Source organism: Protopterus annectens, chromosome 1.part2, assembly GCF_019279795.1.
Source record: "Protopterus annectens isolate FY-2018-M chromosome 1.part2, PAN1.0, whole genome shotgun sequence".
Classification (NCBI taxonomy): domain Eukaryota; kingdom Metazoa; phylum Chordata; order Ceratodontiformes; family Protopteridae; genus Protopterus; species Protopterus annectens.
The window spans coordinates 731,745,089-731,764,507 of NC_056727.1; the positions used below are offsets into that span (position 1 = coordinate 731,745,089).

The following is a 19,419-nucleotide window of genomic DNA, read 5'->3' on the forward strand; positions in this document are numbered from 1 at the left end:
TATCTTGTGGGATAGACAGAGGAGAAAGGAGTGAAGTTTTTAACCACCTTTATTGAATTATCACATGTGACATAAGCAAGCATATTTCACATTTGAAAGCATTATACATAACATATATTGTTCTATACAATATAATGAATCCAACATTTCATAAATTGTTCAATTTCAGCCTTTTCTTAAACCTCATTCCTCCTTCAAAACATTTTTCTGCTTGTATTGTCCCTACAGTTTCCTTTTTTCACTATGTAATTTACTCCTACCCTTTTCTAAAGGTCCCTCTTCCTGTTGTTCACTACTTGAAGTACAGTTGGTTTAGACTTTGATTTCTATTTTCTAGTAATTGCTTTTTTTGGCAACCACCAGAATTAAACTTAAGGCTGTAGTATGTCTAGGCAGTTCAGATTCAATATCTCAGTTCAAAAACAAGTACTTTCCTTTGTTGCACTCATTTGCTCGCCCAGTATTCCTGACAGAGTACTCTTTAGGGAATTTATGAAGTCCGCCATCTCATTGCAGTTCAAAAATACAGTCACTAATAGGGAAGACAGTCTCTAGCCTGCAGTCCATATGTCTTCTTGGCACTTTCTCATTCTGTTACCTTTCCCTTCACATTATTTGTTCCCAGTGCCTTGGTTCTTTTACCAGCTTCCTTCAGTAAATTCCAGCCCCATCTTGTCTATTCCCTGGACCCCTAACTGCAGACATCTCTATCGTCAGAATCTTCTTTCTCCATTCCGGTGTTGGCTTAGTTTTTTAGCATACTTTCTGCTACTTTATGAATACAATGTTCTGTATGACTGTTACTCTCCTTAAGGATCTGCATCCAAAATCAAACTTTTTCTTATTTCTTGAATTACCCCCCCCCCCCCACCTTATACCTTTCCACTTTAAATTGTCGCTTTCTGCTTGTGTTATGTATAAGAACCTTAACTATGTAGCTCTAACATGTCACTTCAAATCAGGTATTCCTAAGCTTAATTGTTCTTGTTGGAAAGATCGACATATCCTACTTGACTCTGTCCCTTTCCCCTCCCTGATAAAATCCTTCAACTCATAATTACTACCACAACTTCTCTGGTTGATAAAAATATGTCTGACCTGTGTATGAAACTAAAGGGACTAAAAACATTTTTACTGCTTGTATCTTGCTATCCATGTCCATAGGCAAGAGCTTCCTGGTTCTAAGGTTTTGTTTTTTTCTTTTGTAGTCTCTTCCCGTGTATCCTTAGCAGCTGTTACAGACTCTTTTTCAACCCATACTCCTAAACACTTCATTTTATCATACCACCATAAATATGGGTATTGCTGAACCAGTTCATATCTGGGTACATAGTTTACGGGTATAGCCTTTGTTTTATCTTAATTTTATATCCCCTTCCCACCAAAAAAAAAAAAAACACAGAACCGTCTCAGAATGTTCCACAAACACTGAGATGTCCTTTTTCTGATTTTATCAGGTACAAAATATTGTCATCTGTAAATAAAGCTAACTTTTCTTGAATACCCTAGCAATTACATCCTTGAATTTCTGAATCCCTTATTTTCATTGCCAGTGGTTCTAAGTATAATACATATAACAAAGGGAAAAAGGACAGTCTTGCCTGGTTCTTCTGTTAAGAAACAACTTATTCTCCTAATTAACCTTATTCTGTCATAGAATGTAAATACTTCCATTGTCCTACTCATAAAATCCCAGTTTATTTTGTTGACTGCTTTCTCTGCATCACAAATCACCAACAACGGACTTATTTTCTTACATTCTGCTTCTCTGTGGATCAGCATTGTCTAAATTTTGTCAAATGTTTGCCTCTCCTCCACAAAACCAAACTGATCCATATCTATTTATTTTGGCAACATTTTTGCCATTCTTTTAGCCATTGTAGACATGTCAGGTTGGCATAATGGCTAAGTTGTTTACCTTACAAACATAAGATGCAGGGTTTGAGTCTCGCATGGGGTATTGGCTAGGCTGAAAATGGCCAACGAGGGCAATTAGCCCAGTACTAATCTCTGAACCTATGAAATGGGCCTATATGAAGCTGGATTTGATAGGTCTTTACCAGCTTTCTTACAGGGTGCTGGTGCTTCTCATTTTAAAATACTGTTAAACCTTCCCAGTATTTAGCACTTTCTTCCCTCCTAGCTTCCAGACTTCCACTAGAATACCATCTATTCCTGTAGACTTTCCTGCAGATGGGTTATACGTCAATATTTTTACCTCATCTCCTCCTATCTTAAATGTTATTTGTTGAGCCTCATCTGCCTCTTAATCTTGGCATATTTAAGTCTTCAATAAATATTTCCAGCTGTGCATTTTCTTGATTTCCACAGTTCTCTGCTTTACACAAATTTTCATAAAATTTCCTAAATACAGGATTCCTGGTTATCTTTCTTGTTATAGGCTCCCTAAGTTTGACAACAACCCATTTAGTTTTTTTTTTTTTGCCCAATTCATGCCAGAGGTTTTTGTGCTATGGAATTATTGTCCAAAAAAAAAACAGTTGCTTAACAGCAGTCTTTCTAAACCCATGCATATTATCCTTATTTTCTCTTTAGTACTGTGCAGTTGCATCACTTCTTTTTCTGTGAGAGTCCCCTTAGTCTGTAATACATCTGTCAGCGCCTCTAAGTAATTCTCATTGCTTCTTAACAATTACTTTTTTTTTTTCTTTCTTTCTTTCTTCTCTTTTTGTACTGAACTTTCATTTTATCCTACTCACTAGCTATATCTTCTGGATTTTTTTTTGTCTTCCCTAATAACTCCCGAATATTTTCCACTACCCATTCCTTAAATTCTTCTTTTTAACAGGTAGGTGGGAGAAGCACCAGTACTTCATCTTTGCTACATTACCCTGCATTTTTATTCTGGCAATTATTGGTGCATGATATGAAATAGTTATTGGATGCTTGTCGGAGTTCTCAATTAAATGCACATGTTCCTATGAAATATAATTTTGGTCTAGTCTAGCCCAGTTATTTTACCTTGGGGAATAATATGCAAATTCTGACAGAGTTCCTACGAATTAATTCACTTCTTCCCCACCAAATATTTTTATAAAATTAAGCTGCCCTTTTTTGGTATATTTTCCCATTTAGCTCCCCCCCCCCCCCCGATACATCCCAATTATTGCAAATCAAATTCTAGTCCCCACCTTTAAGCAATAGTCCCTGCTGAAAGTGATTATTTCTCCCAAATTTTTGTAAACTCCACAATAGCAGTTTTAGGTGAAGTATAAATGCAAGCCAGTGTAATCCTCATTTGCTGCCAGTAACTCGTTACTACCACAGATTTTATTTATTTTACATTTGTTTACTGGGAAAGTCCGACTGGGATAAGACCCATTTTCAGCAGAGGCCCGGGGTGAAAAGTTCCATATATAGAGATTGTACACAATTTATACAAGAAGTTATACAAAAAAAATCTACAAGACATAACAGTACACCAGAAATTACATTCTATGCTATTATAGCTGACATTTGTATTATACAGTCATCAGATATAATTCCTTATTGTAGTGTAGACATTGTAGTTTCTCAAAGTAAGGTGAGGAAGGGTTTGTAGGGGGGAACTGGATAGAAAAGGATGAGATTATAGATTATCTAGATGTGAGAGAGAGACCATGTTTTATAAGGTGGTCAGGGAAGAAGAAAAATTATGACCAGAAACTATTAAAACTAGTTAGCCTGGAGTAGTACAGGAGCAAAGCCAGGTGTCATTAAGATAACTTTTAAGAATCTTTTTGAATTGGTTGGTATTTGTGTAGGTTCTGATGCTGTGAGGTAGTGAATTCCACCTTGTTGCTACATAATATGGAGTCCCCTGCCATATTAGTGGATTTGGACAGTTGTAGTAGAGGTTTATTTGTTGAGCTAAGACTTCAATTTGTGGTATGGGGGCTGGAGAATATTTAGAAAGGCAGATGTTCTTCATTCCACATTGCTGCAGTCCTAACACTTGGGTAGTCCGCTGTCCCAGTCGGCCCGAATACCAAAGTATATGGCTGACGTCGGTCAAGGCGCATTAGTCTGACGTCAGGACGTCAGGGTACAAATGCGCATGACCGACGTCATATCCTCAGTCTTTTTTGCCGCATGGTCCGATGCAGAAGCAGTTTTGCGAGTGCAGGTTGGTGTTCTGAAATTTTCTGAAGTCGGAGTTTCAGACCGAATCAAAGTTGGCTAAGTACCCCATTGGGGAATATTTTGGTTTTTTCTTGCCTCAGTATTTAACCGGATGTCAGAAAAAGTGAATAACTATTTCTTGTGGGAAACAGATACCTCATAGGGATTACCATACCTTGTGTATACCTTGTTTAGGGCCTGAGCACGACGTTGTTGGATGTCGCTCTTGTGCTAGATTTAACAAACGCACTATAAAGAGAAGATTAGACTGTGCCAGGTTAGTTTTTGGGAAGCGTTGTAATTATAAAATGCCGTCGGATGCTCCGACGCCCGCTTCGTCCAAAAAGCGCAAGGACAAAGCAGCAAAGCCTAGGTTGGAAGAACCGTCAGTCCCGGACGTCGGTTCTTTAGAAGGCTCAGTGGAGCTGGAGGTTCTGCCAGAAGTTTCTTTGGAGTCTCAGGGAGAGACTTTACTGTTGCAAGATGTGTCCTCTCAGGAGGTAGGCCAGGCTGAAGGGGCTTCTCAGGTGGCTGTTCTCCCCTCTCTTCCTAAGGTGGTTAGGCCCTCCCCTTCTGTTTCCAAGGCTTCTTTGAGAGGCAGGCCAGGTTTAACTTCAGTGGGGGTCTCTCCTAGTTCTTCAGGATCTTTGCCTAAGAAACATATGCTTAAAATGGCAGAAGATTTGATTACTATGATTAGAGGTTCTATGCCCCCTCCTGATAAGAGGCCTAGGGTGGAACCTGAGCTTGAGAGTTTTGGGCAGTGTTCGGAGGCTTCTGAGTCTTCGGCTGAAGACTTGCAGGAGTATCCTCCTTATTCTGATTCTGATGTGGATGATTCTACTCCTTCGGCTTCTCCTCCTGAGGATTTTTCCTTTTCAGAGACTCTTCATTCCATGAGGGAGCATTTTAAATGGGAAGGTCAAGATTTCTCTGATTCCAGGAAGAGGCTTAGGGAATTTTTGTTTATAGCCCAGCATAGGCCTTTAGCTATACCTCGTGTACTGGATGTGGTGGAAGATGATGTTGCAGAGGCTTCCCTGAACCCTGATTCTTTGCCTCCTGCCCCAGTTAAACCAGATAGGTATTATAGGGTGCCTGAAGCTCATAAGTATCTTTTTAAGAGTCCTAGGGCAGACCCAGAAACTGTTTCTCAGGGGCCTAAAGGTGTTAAGGCTTCTGTTGTTAAAAATCCTGTTCCTCCTGATAAAGAGGCAAGGGCTTTGGATAGATGGGGTAAGAAGGTGTATACTTCTTCCACTTTAGCCATGAGGGCTTTGAATTGCCAGTTTCACATGTTAAAATATCAAAATTATCTCCTTTCACAATTGAAGTCTAAGGTAGATGCTCTGGCGGAAGGTATTGAGTGTAAAGAGTTGCAGGATTTAGTTCATGTGTCTGAACAGGTGGGTAAGCATTCCTTGCAATGTGGTTTTGATGCTGTGCAGGCCTCTTCGAGGGTGGCTGCCACTGGTTCTGTTCTTCGAGGCACGCCTGGCTGAGGGATCAGAATTTAGCTGAGCATGTTAAGACAAGGATTTTGGATGCTCCGTTACAGTCTGACGTGTTGTTTGGTTCGCCTGTGGAAGCAGTTTTAAAGAAAATGGAGGACAAGGCTAAGTCTATGCAGACGGTTAAAGATTTTTTGCAGGTTCAGCCTCCAAGTTTAGTAGAAATTGGCCTACTAAGGGATGGACATATCCTGCTTATGATTCCCAGTCTAGGGGTAGGTCTAGACGTGGTAGGGGCAGAGCTCAAGGTTCTTTTAGGCCTAGAACAGGGAGTCCACCTGCCCAGTCTTGTGGTGAGGGAAGGGGTCAGTCCTTTCGTAAACAGACCCAATGACCTGCCTTTTCAGCTGCCAGTGCTTTCGCCTGGCAGCACCTTTGGGAGGAAGGCGGCACTTTTCAAAGAAAATTGGAATTTAATTACCCAAGACAGATGGGTATTGGATATCATTCACCACGGTTACAGGTTTTATTTCCATACCTTGCCTCCTTTCAAAGGCATGCCAGACATTTCTCCTCTACAAAGAAAAGAGGCTCACAAGCAAATTTCTCTGTTACTCCAAATAGGGGCCATTCAGCCGGTTCCTGTGCCAGAAAGGGGCCTAGGATTTTATTCTCGCCTGTTCCTAGTACCAAAGAAGGGGAACACGTGGAGGCCAATTTTGGATTTATCTATCCTCAACACTTATCTGGACATTCCCAAGTTCAAAATGTTGACGTTACAACAGCTTTTACCTCTGCTGGGCAAAGATCACTGGATGGTAACTTTAGATCTCAAGGAGGCTTACCTTCATGTACCTATCAGACTAAGTTGCAGGAAGTATCTGCGTTTGAGCTGGAATTCCCATTATCAGTTCTCTGCATTGCCCTTTGGCTTATCTACTGCCCAGAGTATTCACAAAGGTTCTGGCTCCAGTGATAGCTTACTTCAGGCTAAAAGGAATACAAATCTATCCTTACTTGGACGACTGCCTGATTCTGGCTCAAGAAAAGGAAGACCTTTACAGCATTTGGAATATGTGATAGCAGTGCTAAGATGCCTGGGGTATTCTGTGAACGAAAGAAAGTCCAGTCTAGTACCCTCTCAAGACATGTGCTTTCTGGGTGTGAGACTGAATACAGCAATCCAGATGGCTTTTTAACCCCGGACAAACAAAAGAATCTTTCCCTTTACTTCCATCAACTATCTCTTCAGTCCGGGCTGACTGCAAGGACAGTCCTTCAAGCCTTAGGGTTCATGGCATCTTGTATTCTGGTGCTTCCCAATGCCAAACTGCATATGAGGAAGCTGCAATGGTATCTCAAAAATGTATGGACACAGCACTGCCAGGATTTGGACACTGTCATTCAAATAATACCTTGCATTCAAAAGGAATTTTTGTGGTGGGCTCAGGAATGTCACCTAAACAAGGGACTCTCTGTGACCCGGCCAGAGGCGAGTCAGATTCTAACGACAGATGCCTCAGACATAGCTTGGGGAGCTCATCTGAATGGAAAGTGGATACAAGACAAGTGGCCTGCCAGACTACAACATCTACATATCAACTTGAAGGAGATGTTAGCAGTCCAATTTGCATTAATGGCTTTCAAGGAGTTACTTCTTCCAGGGCAGGTGTTGATTCTAACAGACAACACAACTGTCATGTGGTACATCAACAAACAAGGGGGAACACATTCTTTCCCTCTATGCAGGCAAGCAATGATTTTATGGGAGACTGCGCTCAGCTTGCAACTAACTCTTCAGGCAAGGTTTCTGCCGGGAGCACAGAACTCCTTAGCAGATGTGTTAAGCAGACAAATCATGGATCCCCACGAGTGGAAACTGGATCTTCATGTATTTCGGAAATTGACAGTGTCATGGGGAACTCCAGACATAGATCTCTTGGCTACTCCACTAAACCAGCAGCTGCCAAAGTTTTGGACGAAAAGGTTTCATCACACAGCTTGGAAAGTGGATGCTCTTTCTTTCAGTTGGAAAAATCTTCATGTGTATGCCTTTCCACCTCTGCCTCTTCTCCCAAAGGTACTCCTAAAGGTCAGACAAGACAAGCCAAGGATGATTTTAATAGCTCCAGATTGGCCTCGGCAACACTGGTACCCATTACTGAGGAGTCTGGTAAGGAAGCCTCCATGGCCTTTACCTTTGATTCCACACCTGTTGTCTCAGAGGGACGATCATCTACTCAATGTCAAGCTTCACTCTCTTCATCTAACAGCCTGGCATATTCTATTTTGAAACACAGCAGGTCTCAACTTCCTCAACAAGTTTTAAATGTGATTATGGAAGCCAGAAGACCTAGTACAAGGAAAGTGTACGCAGAAAAATGGAAGAGATTTTTATTTTGGAGTGCAGCAAAGAATTTGGAGGTTTCTGAGCCTAATTTGAGTGTGGCTCTTCAATATCTTACTGAGTTATTGGACAAAGGTTTGTCTTTCTCTTCCATTAAGATTCATGCTGCAGCAATTTCAGCTCACTATGATTGTGACCCACCATTGTTTTCTCATCCTTTGTTCAAGCAATTTCTTAGAGGGGCAAAGAATATAAGACCCCACGAGAGCTCCTACTCCTGCTTGGGATCTCAATTTTGTGTTGGAGAAACTTACTCTACAACCTTTTGAGCCTGCGGCTACTGCTGAATTGAAATACTTGTCATGGAAGACTGCTTTTTTGTTGGCCATTACTTCTGCAAGAAGGGTTTCTGAATTGCAGGCCCTTATGGTGGTTGAGCCTTTTTTGATTTTCCATAAGGATAGGGTATCATTACGTACTAATCCTTCCTTTATGCCTAAAGTGGTTTCTAGTGTGGCTTTAAACCAAACTATTCATTTGCCTACTTTCTATGCAGATCCCCAAAATAAGGGGGAAAAGATTTTGCACACTTTAGATGTACACAGGCAGTTGCGTTATTATTTAAGCAGGACTAAGGATTTTAGACAGTCTCAGCAGTTGTTTGTTTCTTTTGCTTTGAGTTCTCAGGGCAAGCCTGTGTCAAAACAAACTATTTCTAAGTGGATTGGGTTTTGCATTGCATTTTGTTGTTCCCATCATGGCAAGGAGATTCCAGCTGGGATTAGGCCTCATTCCACTAGGGCTACTGCCACTTCAACAGCATTTCTAAGGGGGGTGGCAACTAAGGATATTTTGGAGGCAGCTACTTGGAGTTCAGTGCATACTTTCTCTAAGCATTACCACCTTCCTCTCTACTCTAAATCTAGGGCTGGTTTTGCCACAGCTATTTTGCAAGGCATGTTGACAGCTCCTGCTTCTTTATGATTTGCCAGCCTCCCTTACCTCTGCTTTGGGATTCTACCCAAGTGTTAGGACTGCAGCAATGTGGAATGAAGAACATAGTACAGTTTTGTACCTACCATAAATGTAGATGTTCGAAGATCCACATTGCTGCAGTCCAATTTACCCTCCCTCCTTCCCTCTGTGTTTAGGGGTGGTTGTGTGGGTGGGGTTATACTCTTGTAAATTTGTATATATTGTACATATATTTGGTGCAGGAGTGTTTGGTGTTTTTTGGTTTTGGCTTTATCTTTTTAGGGTCTTCTGACATCTGGGGCAAGAAAAGACTGAGGATATGACGTCGGTCATGCGCATTTGTACCCTGACGTCCTGACGTCAGACTAATGCGCCTTGACCGACGTCAGCCATATACTTTGGTATTCGGGCCGACTGGGACAGCGGACTACCCAAGTGTTAGGACTGCAGCAATGTGGATCTTCGAACATCTACATTTATGGTAGGTACAAAACTGTACTTTTTTTTTCAGGTTGATAAACTAGTTTGTGTGCTAAGGTTAATTGGTTATAGGATGGAACTTGGAGTTTTAACCAGGCAAGTTTTTTTAAGGAGTGACAGTGGTGGTTACAATGCGGGCAGTCAGTTGCAAATTTAGCTGTTTTATTGTAGCATATTTCAAGTTTAATTAAATCTGCCTTTTTAAGGTTGATGAGAATTGGGGAAGCATACAGAAGTGTTGCTAGAAGATGGGTTCTACCAGTGGCAACACTAGAGGTGAGAATACCCATTTTTGTGAACTTTAACTGTTTGTGCTATATGTAGGTCAAATCTTAGGTTGTCTATTATTACTCCTAGTAGTTTTGTTTGTGAATCGGCTTTAATTTTAATATTAGTCCTAGCTGTGATGTAGAAGGTGCTGGGGGGAGGATCTTGTGGGTTGGAAGATCATGAGTTTTGATTTATTGGAGTTGAGTATGAGGTGATGGTTAGGGAGCCATAGCTCGGTATCTCAGAATGATTTTTGGGTTGTATCATGGAGGTGTTTTAGGTTAGTAATGGCTCATATAAGTGTTGTGTCATCTCCATATTGGATAGTAGAAGCCAGTTGGGTAGCACTATGGAGGTTGGTTGTAAAAATAGTGAAGAGTAGCAGCCCAAGAGTTGAGCCTTGAGGTACTCCTAGTGTAATGGGAGGAGGTGGGAGGGCGATAGGACATTAAGCCATTTTACAGATTGTTGGCAGTCCTGTAGATAGCTTCACAACCACTGAAGTGTAGAGGGTCTGAGTTTGTTTGGAGAGTGTATTTAAAAGTTTGGGGTGGGAGACTGTATCAAATTCCTTGGACATTTCTAGAAAGACTGCAGACACTATTTTCCCATTGTTTTTGAGTTGGTTGGTGGTATTGGTGAAACTGAGGAGTGCAGTTGTAGTACTATGGTGGGGCCTAAAACCATGTTGACATGTTGCTAGCATGTTGTTGAAGGTAAGATGATTAATCATTTGGGAGTGGATACATCTTTCAAGGAGTTTAGATAGTGGAGGGAGAGAATGGTGATCGGTCTGTAGTTGGTCAGCTCTGTGGAATTTCTGGCTTTGTGTAAGGGGATAATGTGTGCGATTTTCCATATTGCTGGAACATGTTCTGCTATGGCCCTGTTAATAAGGATAGACGCTGGATAAGATATGGCTTCAGCTGCTAGTTTTAAATATAACTTGTCATCTGATATTGAAGAGGGTTTGAGTTTTTTTTGAGTAGTTTCTTAATGGTAGCTGTGGGAACAAGCTGAAAGGAGAAGGAGTTAATATTGAGAGGTTTGGAGACTAATGATGGTTCTGTGGAATTACTTTTAATTGGAGATCATACATATTCAGTGAACTGTTTACTGAATTCTGCAACGGTGGTAGGAGAGTGTGGTAAGCTGGGGGAAGGGGAAGTGGAATATCCTGGGTGGAGAGTGGCATTTATGGTATTCCAAATTTTTGGGGGGTTATGCTGGTGATGTTCTTCATGTTTCACTGTTGCAGTCATTGCATTTGGGTAATGAAGCAGCCGACGCCATTTTCTTCAGTCTTTCTTGCCGCGCGGTGCCTGAAGCAGAAGCAGTTCGCAAGTGCCTGTCGGCCGACTCCTGAGATTTTCATGTTCGTGTTTCAGACCCAAAGTCTTCAATAAAGCTAAGTACCCCGTTGGGGAAACTTTTTTCTTGCTCCAGACCAATGTCAGAAAAAGTTAATTGTATTTCTTGTGGAAAGCAAATACCTCATAAGGACTTTCATTCTTACTGTATTTCTTGCCTAGGCCCTGATCACAACGTTTCTGGTTGTCAGTTTTGTGCTAGATTTAACCAACGGACTATTAAGCGTTGGTATGATTTTGCTTTAAACTATTTTGGACGCCAGTTTAATTATCCAGAAATGTCGTCGGATAGCCATCCGACTACCGGAGTTCACAAAAAACGCAAAGAAAAGGAGAGAGATAAACAACCGAGGTCCAAAACCGACGACGAAGCTTCTCCTAAGCCAGTTGCCGGTTCTCAGTGAGGCGCTTTCGCAGCCCCTGACGCCTGCTACTTTAGAGTCACAGGCCGCTACTGAATCCCACATGGAGTCGGCTATGCCGCTGGAAACTCCAGGTATTGGAGCCTTGGACACTATTCCCTCAGATGGGTCCGGAGCCGCTGAGCAGGCACCAGCTTCTGAGGGTGTATTCAGACCTAAACATCTTTACATTAAACCGACTTTAGCTTCAAAGGCAAAGACTAAAGCACCTTCTAAAGCAAAGAAACAAACTGAAGAGCCATGTGAACAGGCCTCTATGCCCAAAAAACAGATGCTCAAAATGGCCGAAGACTTGATTACCTTGATCAGGGGTTCACATCCCCCTCCTGGTAAGAGGCCTAGGCAAGAGACTGACTATGAATCTTCAGATCAGGTTTCTATTTCTTCTGATTCCTCTACTGATCAGGAATATTCTCTTCCCCCCCCATGAGGATTCTGATGTTGAAGAATCTATACCTTCAGCTTCTCCTCCAGAGGACTATTCTTTTGGGGAAACCTTGCATACCATGAGGGAGCATTTCCACTGGGAGAGCCAAGATTTTTCAGAATCTAAAAAGAGGCTCAGGGATTTCCTTTTACTACCTCAACACAGGCCTCTAGCCATTCCACCTGTGTTAGACATTGTAGATGATGTGTTTTTAGAGTCTAGTCTGACCCCTGACTCCTTACCTCCAGCTCCTGTTAAGCCTGACAGATATTACAGGGTTCCTGACTCTCATAAATTCCTTTTTAAAAACCCTGCTGCAGACTCAGAAACTATGTCACAGGGTCCCAAAAGAGTTAAGGCTGCAAAAAAAACCCTACCCCCTCTGACAGGGATTCTAGGGCACTGGATAGATGGGGGGAAAAAGGTTTACATATCTGCTACCTTGGCTATAAGGGCCTTAAACTGTCAGTTTTCATATGCTCAAATATCAGCAACATGTCATGGCATTGCTTAAACAGAAAATGTTGTTAAACTCTGTGCAGAAAACAAGGAAATGCAGGATTTATTGCATGCAGCTGAACAAGTTGGAAAGCATACTTTGCAATGTGGTTTTGATTCTTTGGAGGCCTGCAGGGCCGCAGTTACGGGTTCTGTAATTAGGAGGCATGCTTCTTGGTTAAAGGAACAAAATCTGCCTGATCATGTCAAAGTTAAATTATTAGATGCACCCTTACAGCATGATACTTTGTTTGGTGTTAAGGCAGAAGAGGTATTAAAGAAAATGGAGGACAAAGCTAAATATATGCAAACTGTCAAAGATTTTTTTTTTTTTACAAGGACAGCCACCTAGGTTTAGTAAACACTGGCCTACAAAGAATTGGTCCTTTCCTGTGTCAGACAGACCTCAAAGGGGCAGATCCAGATGCCCTAGAGGCAGATCCCAGGTGCAAGGTTCATACAGGTCAAAGCAATGGGGTGCTTCTACCTCCAAAACTGGAGAAGACAAATCACAACCATACAGGAAACAGTCCCAATGACTTCCCCCTGGCAGCACCCTTAGGGGGAAAATTAGTGCTTTTTTCTCAAAATTGGCACATTATAACCCAGGACAAGTGGGTTCTAAATATAGTGTCACAAGGCTACAAGTTCCATTTCCATACCCTGCCAAAGGCAAACAGCTGGCAAGATCTGCCAAAAAAATCAATGGGCAGAGGTGCAAAAACAAGTCTCATCCCTCATGGACATGGGGGCCATTCAACAAGTACCAGAGCAAGAGCAGGGACAAGGCTTTTACTCGACTGTTCTTGGTACCCAGAAAGGACAAGGCCTGGAAACCAATACTGGACCTATCTATTCTGAACACATTCCTGGATATTCCAAAATTCAAAATGTTGACTTTGCAGCAGCTTCTGCCCATGCTGGGCAAGAATGCTTGGCTTGTGACTTTAGACCTAAAAAGAGGCATATCTGTATGTCCCAATCAGACAATCATGCAGAAGATACATCAGATTCAAGGCGGGCTCAATGCATTGCCAATTCTCTGCACTGCCCTTTGGCTTATTTGCTGTGCCCAGGGTCTTTACAAAGTGCCTGGCACCAGTAATTGCATTCTGCAAACAAAGAGGAATACAAATATATCCTTACTTGGACGACTGTCTAATTCAAGCAGAGAACAAGGACATTCTTCTACAGCATCTGGCGTTTGTGAAAAGACTTCTAACATGCCTAGGGTATACAGTCAACGAAAAGAAATCAAAACTAGTACCCTCTCAAGAGATAATATTCCTGGGTGCAAGCTTAAATACAACTGCCCAGATGGCTTATCTCACGCCAGACAAACAAAAGCAACTGACTACCTATTTCAAAATGTTGGCAACAAAGGCCCAGTTATCTGTAAGAAAAATTCTGCAGGCTTTGGGCTTCATGGCATCCTGCATCCTACTAATTCCATATGCAAGACTGCATATGAGGAAACTCCAATGGTACCTAAAAAGTGTTTGGACTCAACATTGCCACAGCCTGGAAACAATGATTACTCTCATTCTCTGCTTGCAACAGGAGTTTCGATGGTGGGCGAAGGCTTGTCACCAGAACAAGGGACAGCCATTCACAATACCCCCAGCCAGGTAGACACTAACAATGGATGCATCAGATTATGCCTGGGGGGCCCACATGGCAGGAAGATGCTTTCAGGGCTCATGGTCCTCAAACCAAATGCATCCACATATCAATCAAAAAGAGATGCTAGCTGTTCAAAAGGCCCTGACAGCCTTCAAGGACCTACTTCATCCTGGACAGCTACTGATAAAGACCGACAACTCCACGGTCATGTGGTATATAAACAAGCAAGGGGCACACATTCTTACCCCCTTTGCAGACTAACCATGACTTTGTGGGACACAGCATTGCCTTACCAAGTACATCTGCAGGCACAATTCCTGCCAGGAAAGGAAAACACTCTGACAGACGAACTAAGCAGAAACCTCCTGGATACCCAAGAATGGCAACTGGATCCACAAGTTTTCAGCATGATAACAAGGAAATGGGGATGCCCGGACATAGATCTATTTGCCTCCCCTCACAACTACCAACTAAAAAGATTCTGCACAAGGACTTATCACAGACAAGCATTGAAAGTGGACGCCCTGTCTTTCAGCTGGAAAAACCCATCAGTGTATGCCTTTCCTCCACTGCCTCTCCTCCCCAAGGTACTCCTAAAAGTCAGACAGGAGAAGCCAAAGATGATACTGATTGCCCCAGACTGGCCCCGCCAGTACTGGTATCCAATCCTAAGGAACTTGTCTCAATGCCCAGCTTGGACCTTACCTCAAATACCTCATCTACTGTCCCAGCAAAACAATCAGATCCTGCACAGCCAACTCAATACTTTAAACGTGGCAGTATGGCGGATAATGTAGTCCTACAAAACACACCTCTCAGTAAAGCTGTGATGGATGTCATTTTGGAAGCCAGAAGGCCTAGTACTAGAAAATCATATGCTGGGAAATGGAAGAGATTCTGTGCTTGGAACCAGGCACAAGGAACTGATACAGCTGTACCAAATATTCCTCAGATTTTGCAATACTTAACTGAGATGCTGGACAAAGGCCTATCTTTTTCATTGATTAGAATTCATGCCTCTGCCATTTCAGCTCATTACAATACAGAGCCACCAATCTTTTCTCATCCTTTATTAAAGCAGTACCTCAGAGGAGCCAAAAATTTAAGGCCTCCAAGGAGATCACCAATACCTGCATGGGACCTCAACTATGTCTTGGAAAAACTCATCCTGCCTCCTTTTGAGCCAGCTGCTACTGCTGATATAAAGTTTTTATCTTGGAAAACAGCTCTGCTCCTAGCAATAACTTGCAAGACGAGTTTCAGAGCTACAGGCACTCATGGCTGTGGAACCTTTTATCATTTTTTATCCAGACAAGGTCTCACTGAGGACAAACCCAACATTTATGCCTAAGGTGGTGTCCAGTGTGGCTCTTAACCAAACTATTCATCTGCCAACTTTTTATCCAAATCCACAGAACAAGGGGGAGATAATTCTGCATTCTTTGGACGTACACAGACAGCTTAGATTCTATTTGGACAGAACCAAAGTTTTCAGGAAGACTGAGCAATTACTAGTGGCATATGCTGCAAGATCACAAGGAAAGGCTGTCTCAAAGCAGACTATTTCAAAGTGGATAGGCCACTGCATTCATTTCTGCTATTTACACCATGACAAGCCAGTGCCTAAGGGCATTAGGCCACATTCCACCAGAGCTGCAGCCACTTCAGCAGCCTTTCTCAGGGGAGTACCAACCAAAGACATTTTAGAGGCTGCTACTTGGAGTTCAGTGCACACCTTTACAAAGCACTATCATCTGCCACTCTACTCTAAATCCAGGGCAGGCTTTGCCACTGCAGTTCTGCAGGGCCTCATAGTCACTCCTAATGCTGTTTAGCTCCAGCCTCTCAACCATAGCTTTGGGACTCTACCAAAATGTAATGACTGCAACAGTGAAACACGAAGAACATAGTACAGTTGTGTACACTTACCATAACTGTAGATATTCGAGTGTATTCACTGTTGCAGTCCAGGTTACCCACCCGCCATCCCCCTTTTTTCTACTGGAACTTTTCTTTCCTTCTCTGATTTACACTACCTATGTGGTGTATTTGCTTGTAGATGAAGGTAAAGTTTATATTGGTGCATGTATTTTTATAAATATATATATATATATATATATATATATATATATATATATATATATATATATATATATATATGTATGTTGGCTACCCTCTTAAGGGGCACCTGACATCTGGGCCAAGAAAAACTGAAGAAAATGGCGTCTGCTGCTTCTTTTATACCCCTGACGACCTGACATCAGGGAAGGAGCGACAGCAGCCAACGCAGGACCCAAGACTTTGGAATTCAGGCCGACTGAGGGCAACCTGCCAGCAGGATTACCCAAATGTAATGACTGCAACAGTGAATACACTCAAGCATCTGCATGTATGGTAAGTGTACACAACTGTACTTTTATGTTGCAGGTTATCATAAAAGTTCTTTTTGTCTAGGTTGATTTGGTGTTTAGCCTTGTTTCTAATTTTGCTGGAATGCGATGTGGTTGATTTGGGTTTTACAGATGAACCATGTTTGCCAAGATTTGTCTCTTTTCCAAAGGAGCATTCTGTTGTCGTTGGCCATGGTGTGTATGTGGCCAGTTTGTTTAGAATTTCAAGGAAGGTTTTGTTGAAATGATCTACTGCAGCATCAAGGGACAGGTGTTTTGGTAGGGACCAGTTAAATTTTTTAAGGTATTGATTAGGTCTTGGGGGTAATATTATTATTTTTTTTAATATGGATTTGGTGGAAGGTGGTGAGCTTGATAGTACTGAAGGTTTTTTCTCTATAGCCTTGGTAATCGTATGCCAACTTATCCATCAGGTAAGCAGCCACTAATCTGATAATTCTGAGGTTTGTTGGTTAGTGCCCAATCCAGTGTAGATTGACTGTTGTAGTTTTTATCTATTGTGATATACAAATCACTTACTACTCAGGTTAGTCCACCAGTCACAACCAAAAAGAATCAGAAAATATAGAAACTGGTGAACAATCACGGAAACAGTCAATTTCGATGATTCCAAGGCAAAGCAACAGTAGACAAGAATTCTCCAAAACGTAGCTTTTATTTTTACAAATAAACAAAGTGGATAAGCGCTTTCACATACACTATGTATGCTTCTTCAGATCCTGATTCTTGTGGTTAGGCCACTCATTTAAATACTCTATGTTCATTGAATTAATTAAAGTCAATCATCTAATAAAATAATTAACTAACCAATTAAATATTTAGACTGGTAAATACTATCACAACATGATTTTTTCTACAAAACGGGTGGTCAAGTTATAATGGAATGTTGTAATTTTAATTCAGAAGCTGATTACCTCTTATAGCGCTCTAAATATTCAACACATCTAAAACTATATAGTGAATAAGTTTTAAAGTAAAAATAATAAAAGTTTATATTAAAAACAAGTAATAATAATAAAAAATATACTATGAAATATATTCCATGTGGTTAAGTTCATTTCTATAAGGATAAAATATAATCCATGTTCAGTACGTGAGTTAATAAATATTTATATAAAATTAATCAATTATTTATGAAGTAAATAAATAGATGAAGTAATAAATAAACAAACTGGTTAATAATACACAGAATATATCTTACTTATATATTTATAAAAATAAACTATGTGCATCATATCAGTTAAATATTTATATCCATGTCTGAACATGATGCATTATATAATAATATAGTATAAATATAAACATATATATTGCAATGCAGCATGAACACCTTATTTCATGTAGGAATTCAAATAAAAAAGTGTGTATGACCAAATATTACCAAATAGTTGAATATAATAAAATCGCTTTTATGCATATATATACACATACCCTAAGAGAGCATAGAATTATCTTCTTTTTTTAAGTATTGGTTTGATAGATACAAATTGATTAATTCCTGGATATTGGTGTGCTCTCAATTTAAAAATCCAGTATAATTCTCTGGACTCTAGTTGATTAGAATCTTCTTTTTCTCTTCTATTAGCTTTTACTATTTCTAAAACTCTAAATTTAAAATAATGATCTCTATATTCTATAATATGTTTTGCTAAGGCGTTCTGTTCATTTGTGCGCCTTATATCATAGGTATGGTCATAGACTCTATTTTTTAATTTTCTCTTTGTCATTCCTACATAAAATACTGAACACTTCCCACAAGTGGCTAAATATATAAGATTTTCTGTTGCACATGTTGCCTCAAATTTGGGAACAAATTTATAATTTAATGTTGGATGCATAAAGTCTTGTTCACTAGTTATATATGTACACATGCTGCAACTTCCACATGGATACGTTCCTAATCTCATTATTCCTTTCTTGTCTGAATTTTTACCTGCCTTGAAATCCGAACATAACTGTTTCAGGTTTTTACTGTTCTTGTACGTAAATCTCGGATATGTGCCTACTATATTCATAGTTGTCTTATCTATGGTCAAAATTTTCCAATTGCTCTGCTCTGAACAATACACTTTATAGCTTGACTATCATTAGTATAGGTCATAATGTATCTTACTACTGTTGACCCTTTCTCAGTTTCTTGTTTGTCTATAATTCTGACATTGCATTGCCCAATTTTTGTATTGTAAGTCATAGTATGGTTTTTATTTTTATTTTTATTTAGCATTTCTGGGGAAGCTAATGGAAAAACTTCTTCTTTAATCGATTCCACCAACTTACTATTGTAGCCTCTTTCATGGAATAATTTTTCCATTTTTTCTATCTCCTTGAGTTTTGTTTCTTGCTCACTACATAGTCTATTTATTCTTATAAATTGACCCATTATAATGGCTGGAAATACATGCCGTGGATGCATGCTATCAAAGTTTAGTATAGTATTTTTCCAGCATGTTTTTCTGTAAAGACTTGAGACGAAGTGTCCATCTCTAATACTTAAATTTGTCTAGGAAGCTAATTGTATCCTTGGAAGCTTCCATAGTAAAATTCAAGAAGGAGGTTGTAGTGTTAAGGTAATGTAGAAAAATTTGAAATTCTACTAGAGTACCTTTCCATACAATGAGTATATCATCCACAAATCTTTCATATAGTGTAATTTTCTTAAACAGTGGATGGTTAAATAGAAAGGTTCGTTCCCATTGGAAGACCACAAGATTTGCGTATGTGTTGGCGCATGGAGTTCCCATTGCAACCCCTCATTTCTGATGGTATATAGTTTCACCATACAAAAAGACATTGTTGGACAAAACAATGTCAAGTAATTGACAAATAAGTATCTGTTTATTCCTGCGGAAATTCCCTCTAGATGAGATCAATTCCCTAATTGCCTGAATTCCATAGTCATTTAGAATACAGGTAAATAAATTACAGACATCTAATGTAATCAGTAAGTGGGTATCTGCTGATAAAGATTCTTTCAATAATTCTATATGTTTCAACAGTGTATATGTGTCCTTCAGAACCGTTGA

The 19,419-nt window shown here is 40.4% G+C and overlaps 1 protein-coding gene across 1 annotated transcript in view; it reads left to right on the forward strand.

The window, feature by feature from the left end:
* The window catches only part of CNIH4 (cornichon family AMPA receptor auxiliary protein 4), a 486,096-nt gene that overhangs the window by 315,658 nt on the left and 151,019 nt on the right, over positions 1-19,419 (forward strand). Inside the window, exons 4-6 of the mRNA XM_044058771.1 lie at positions 4,275-4,302; positions 8,101-8,125; positions 10,613-10,630. Coding sequence (XP_043914706.1) covers positions 4,275-4,302; positions 8,101-8,125; positions 10,613-10,630 — 71 coding nt within the window. The remainder of the gene's footprint in view (positions 1-4,274; positions 4,303-8,100; positions 8,126-10,612; positions 10,631-19,419) is intronic.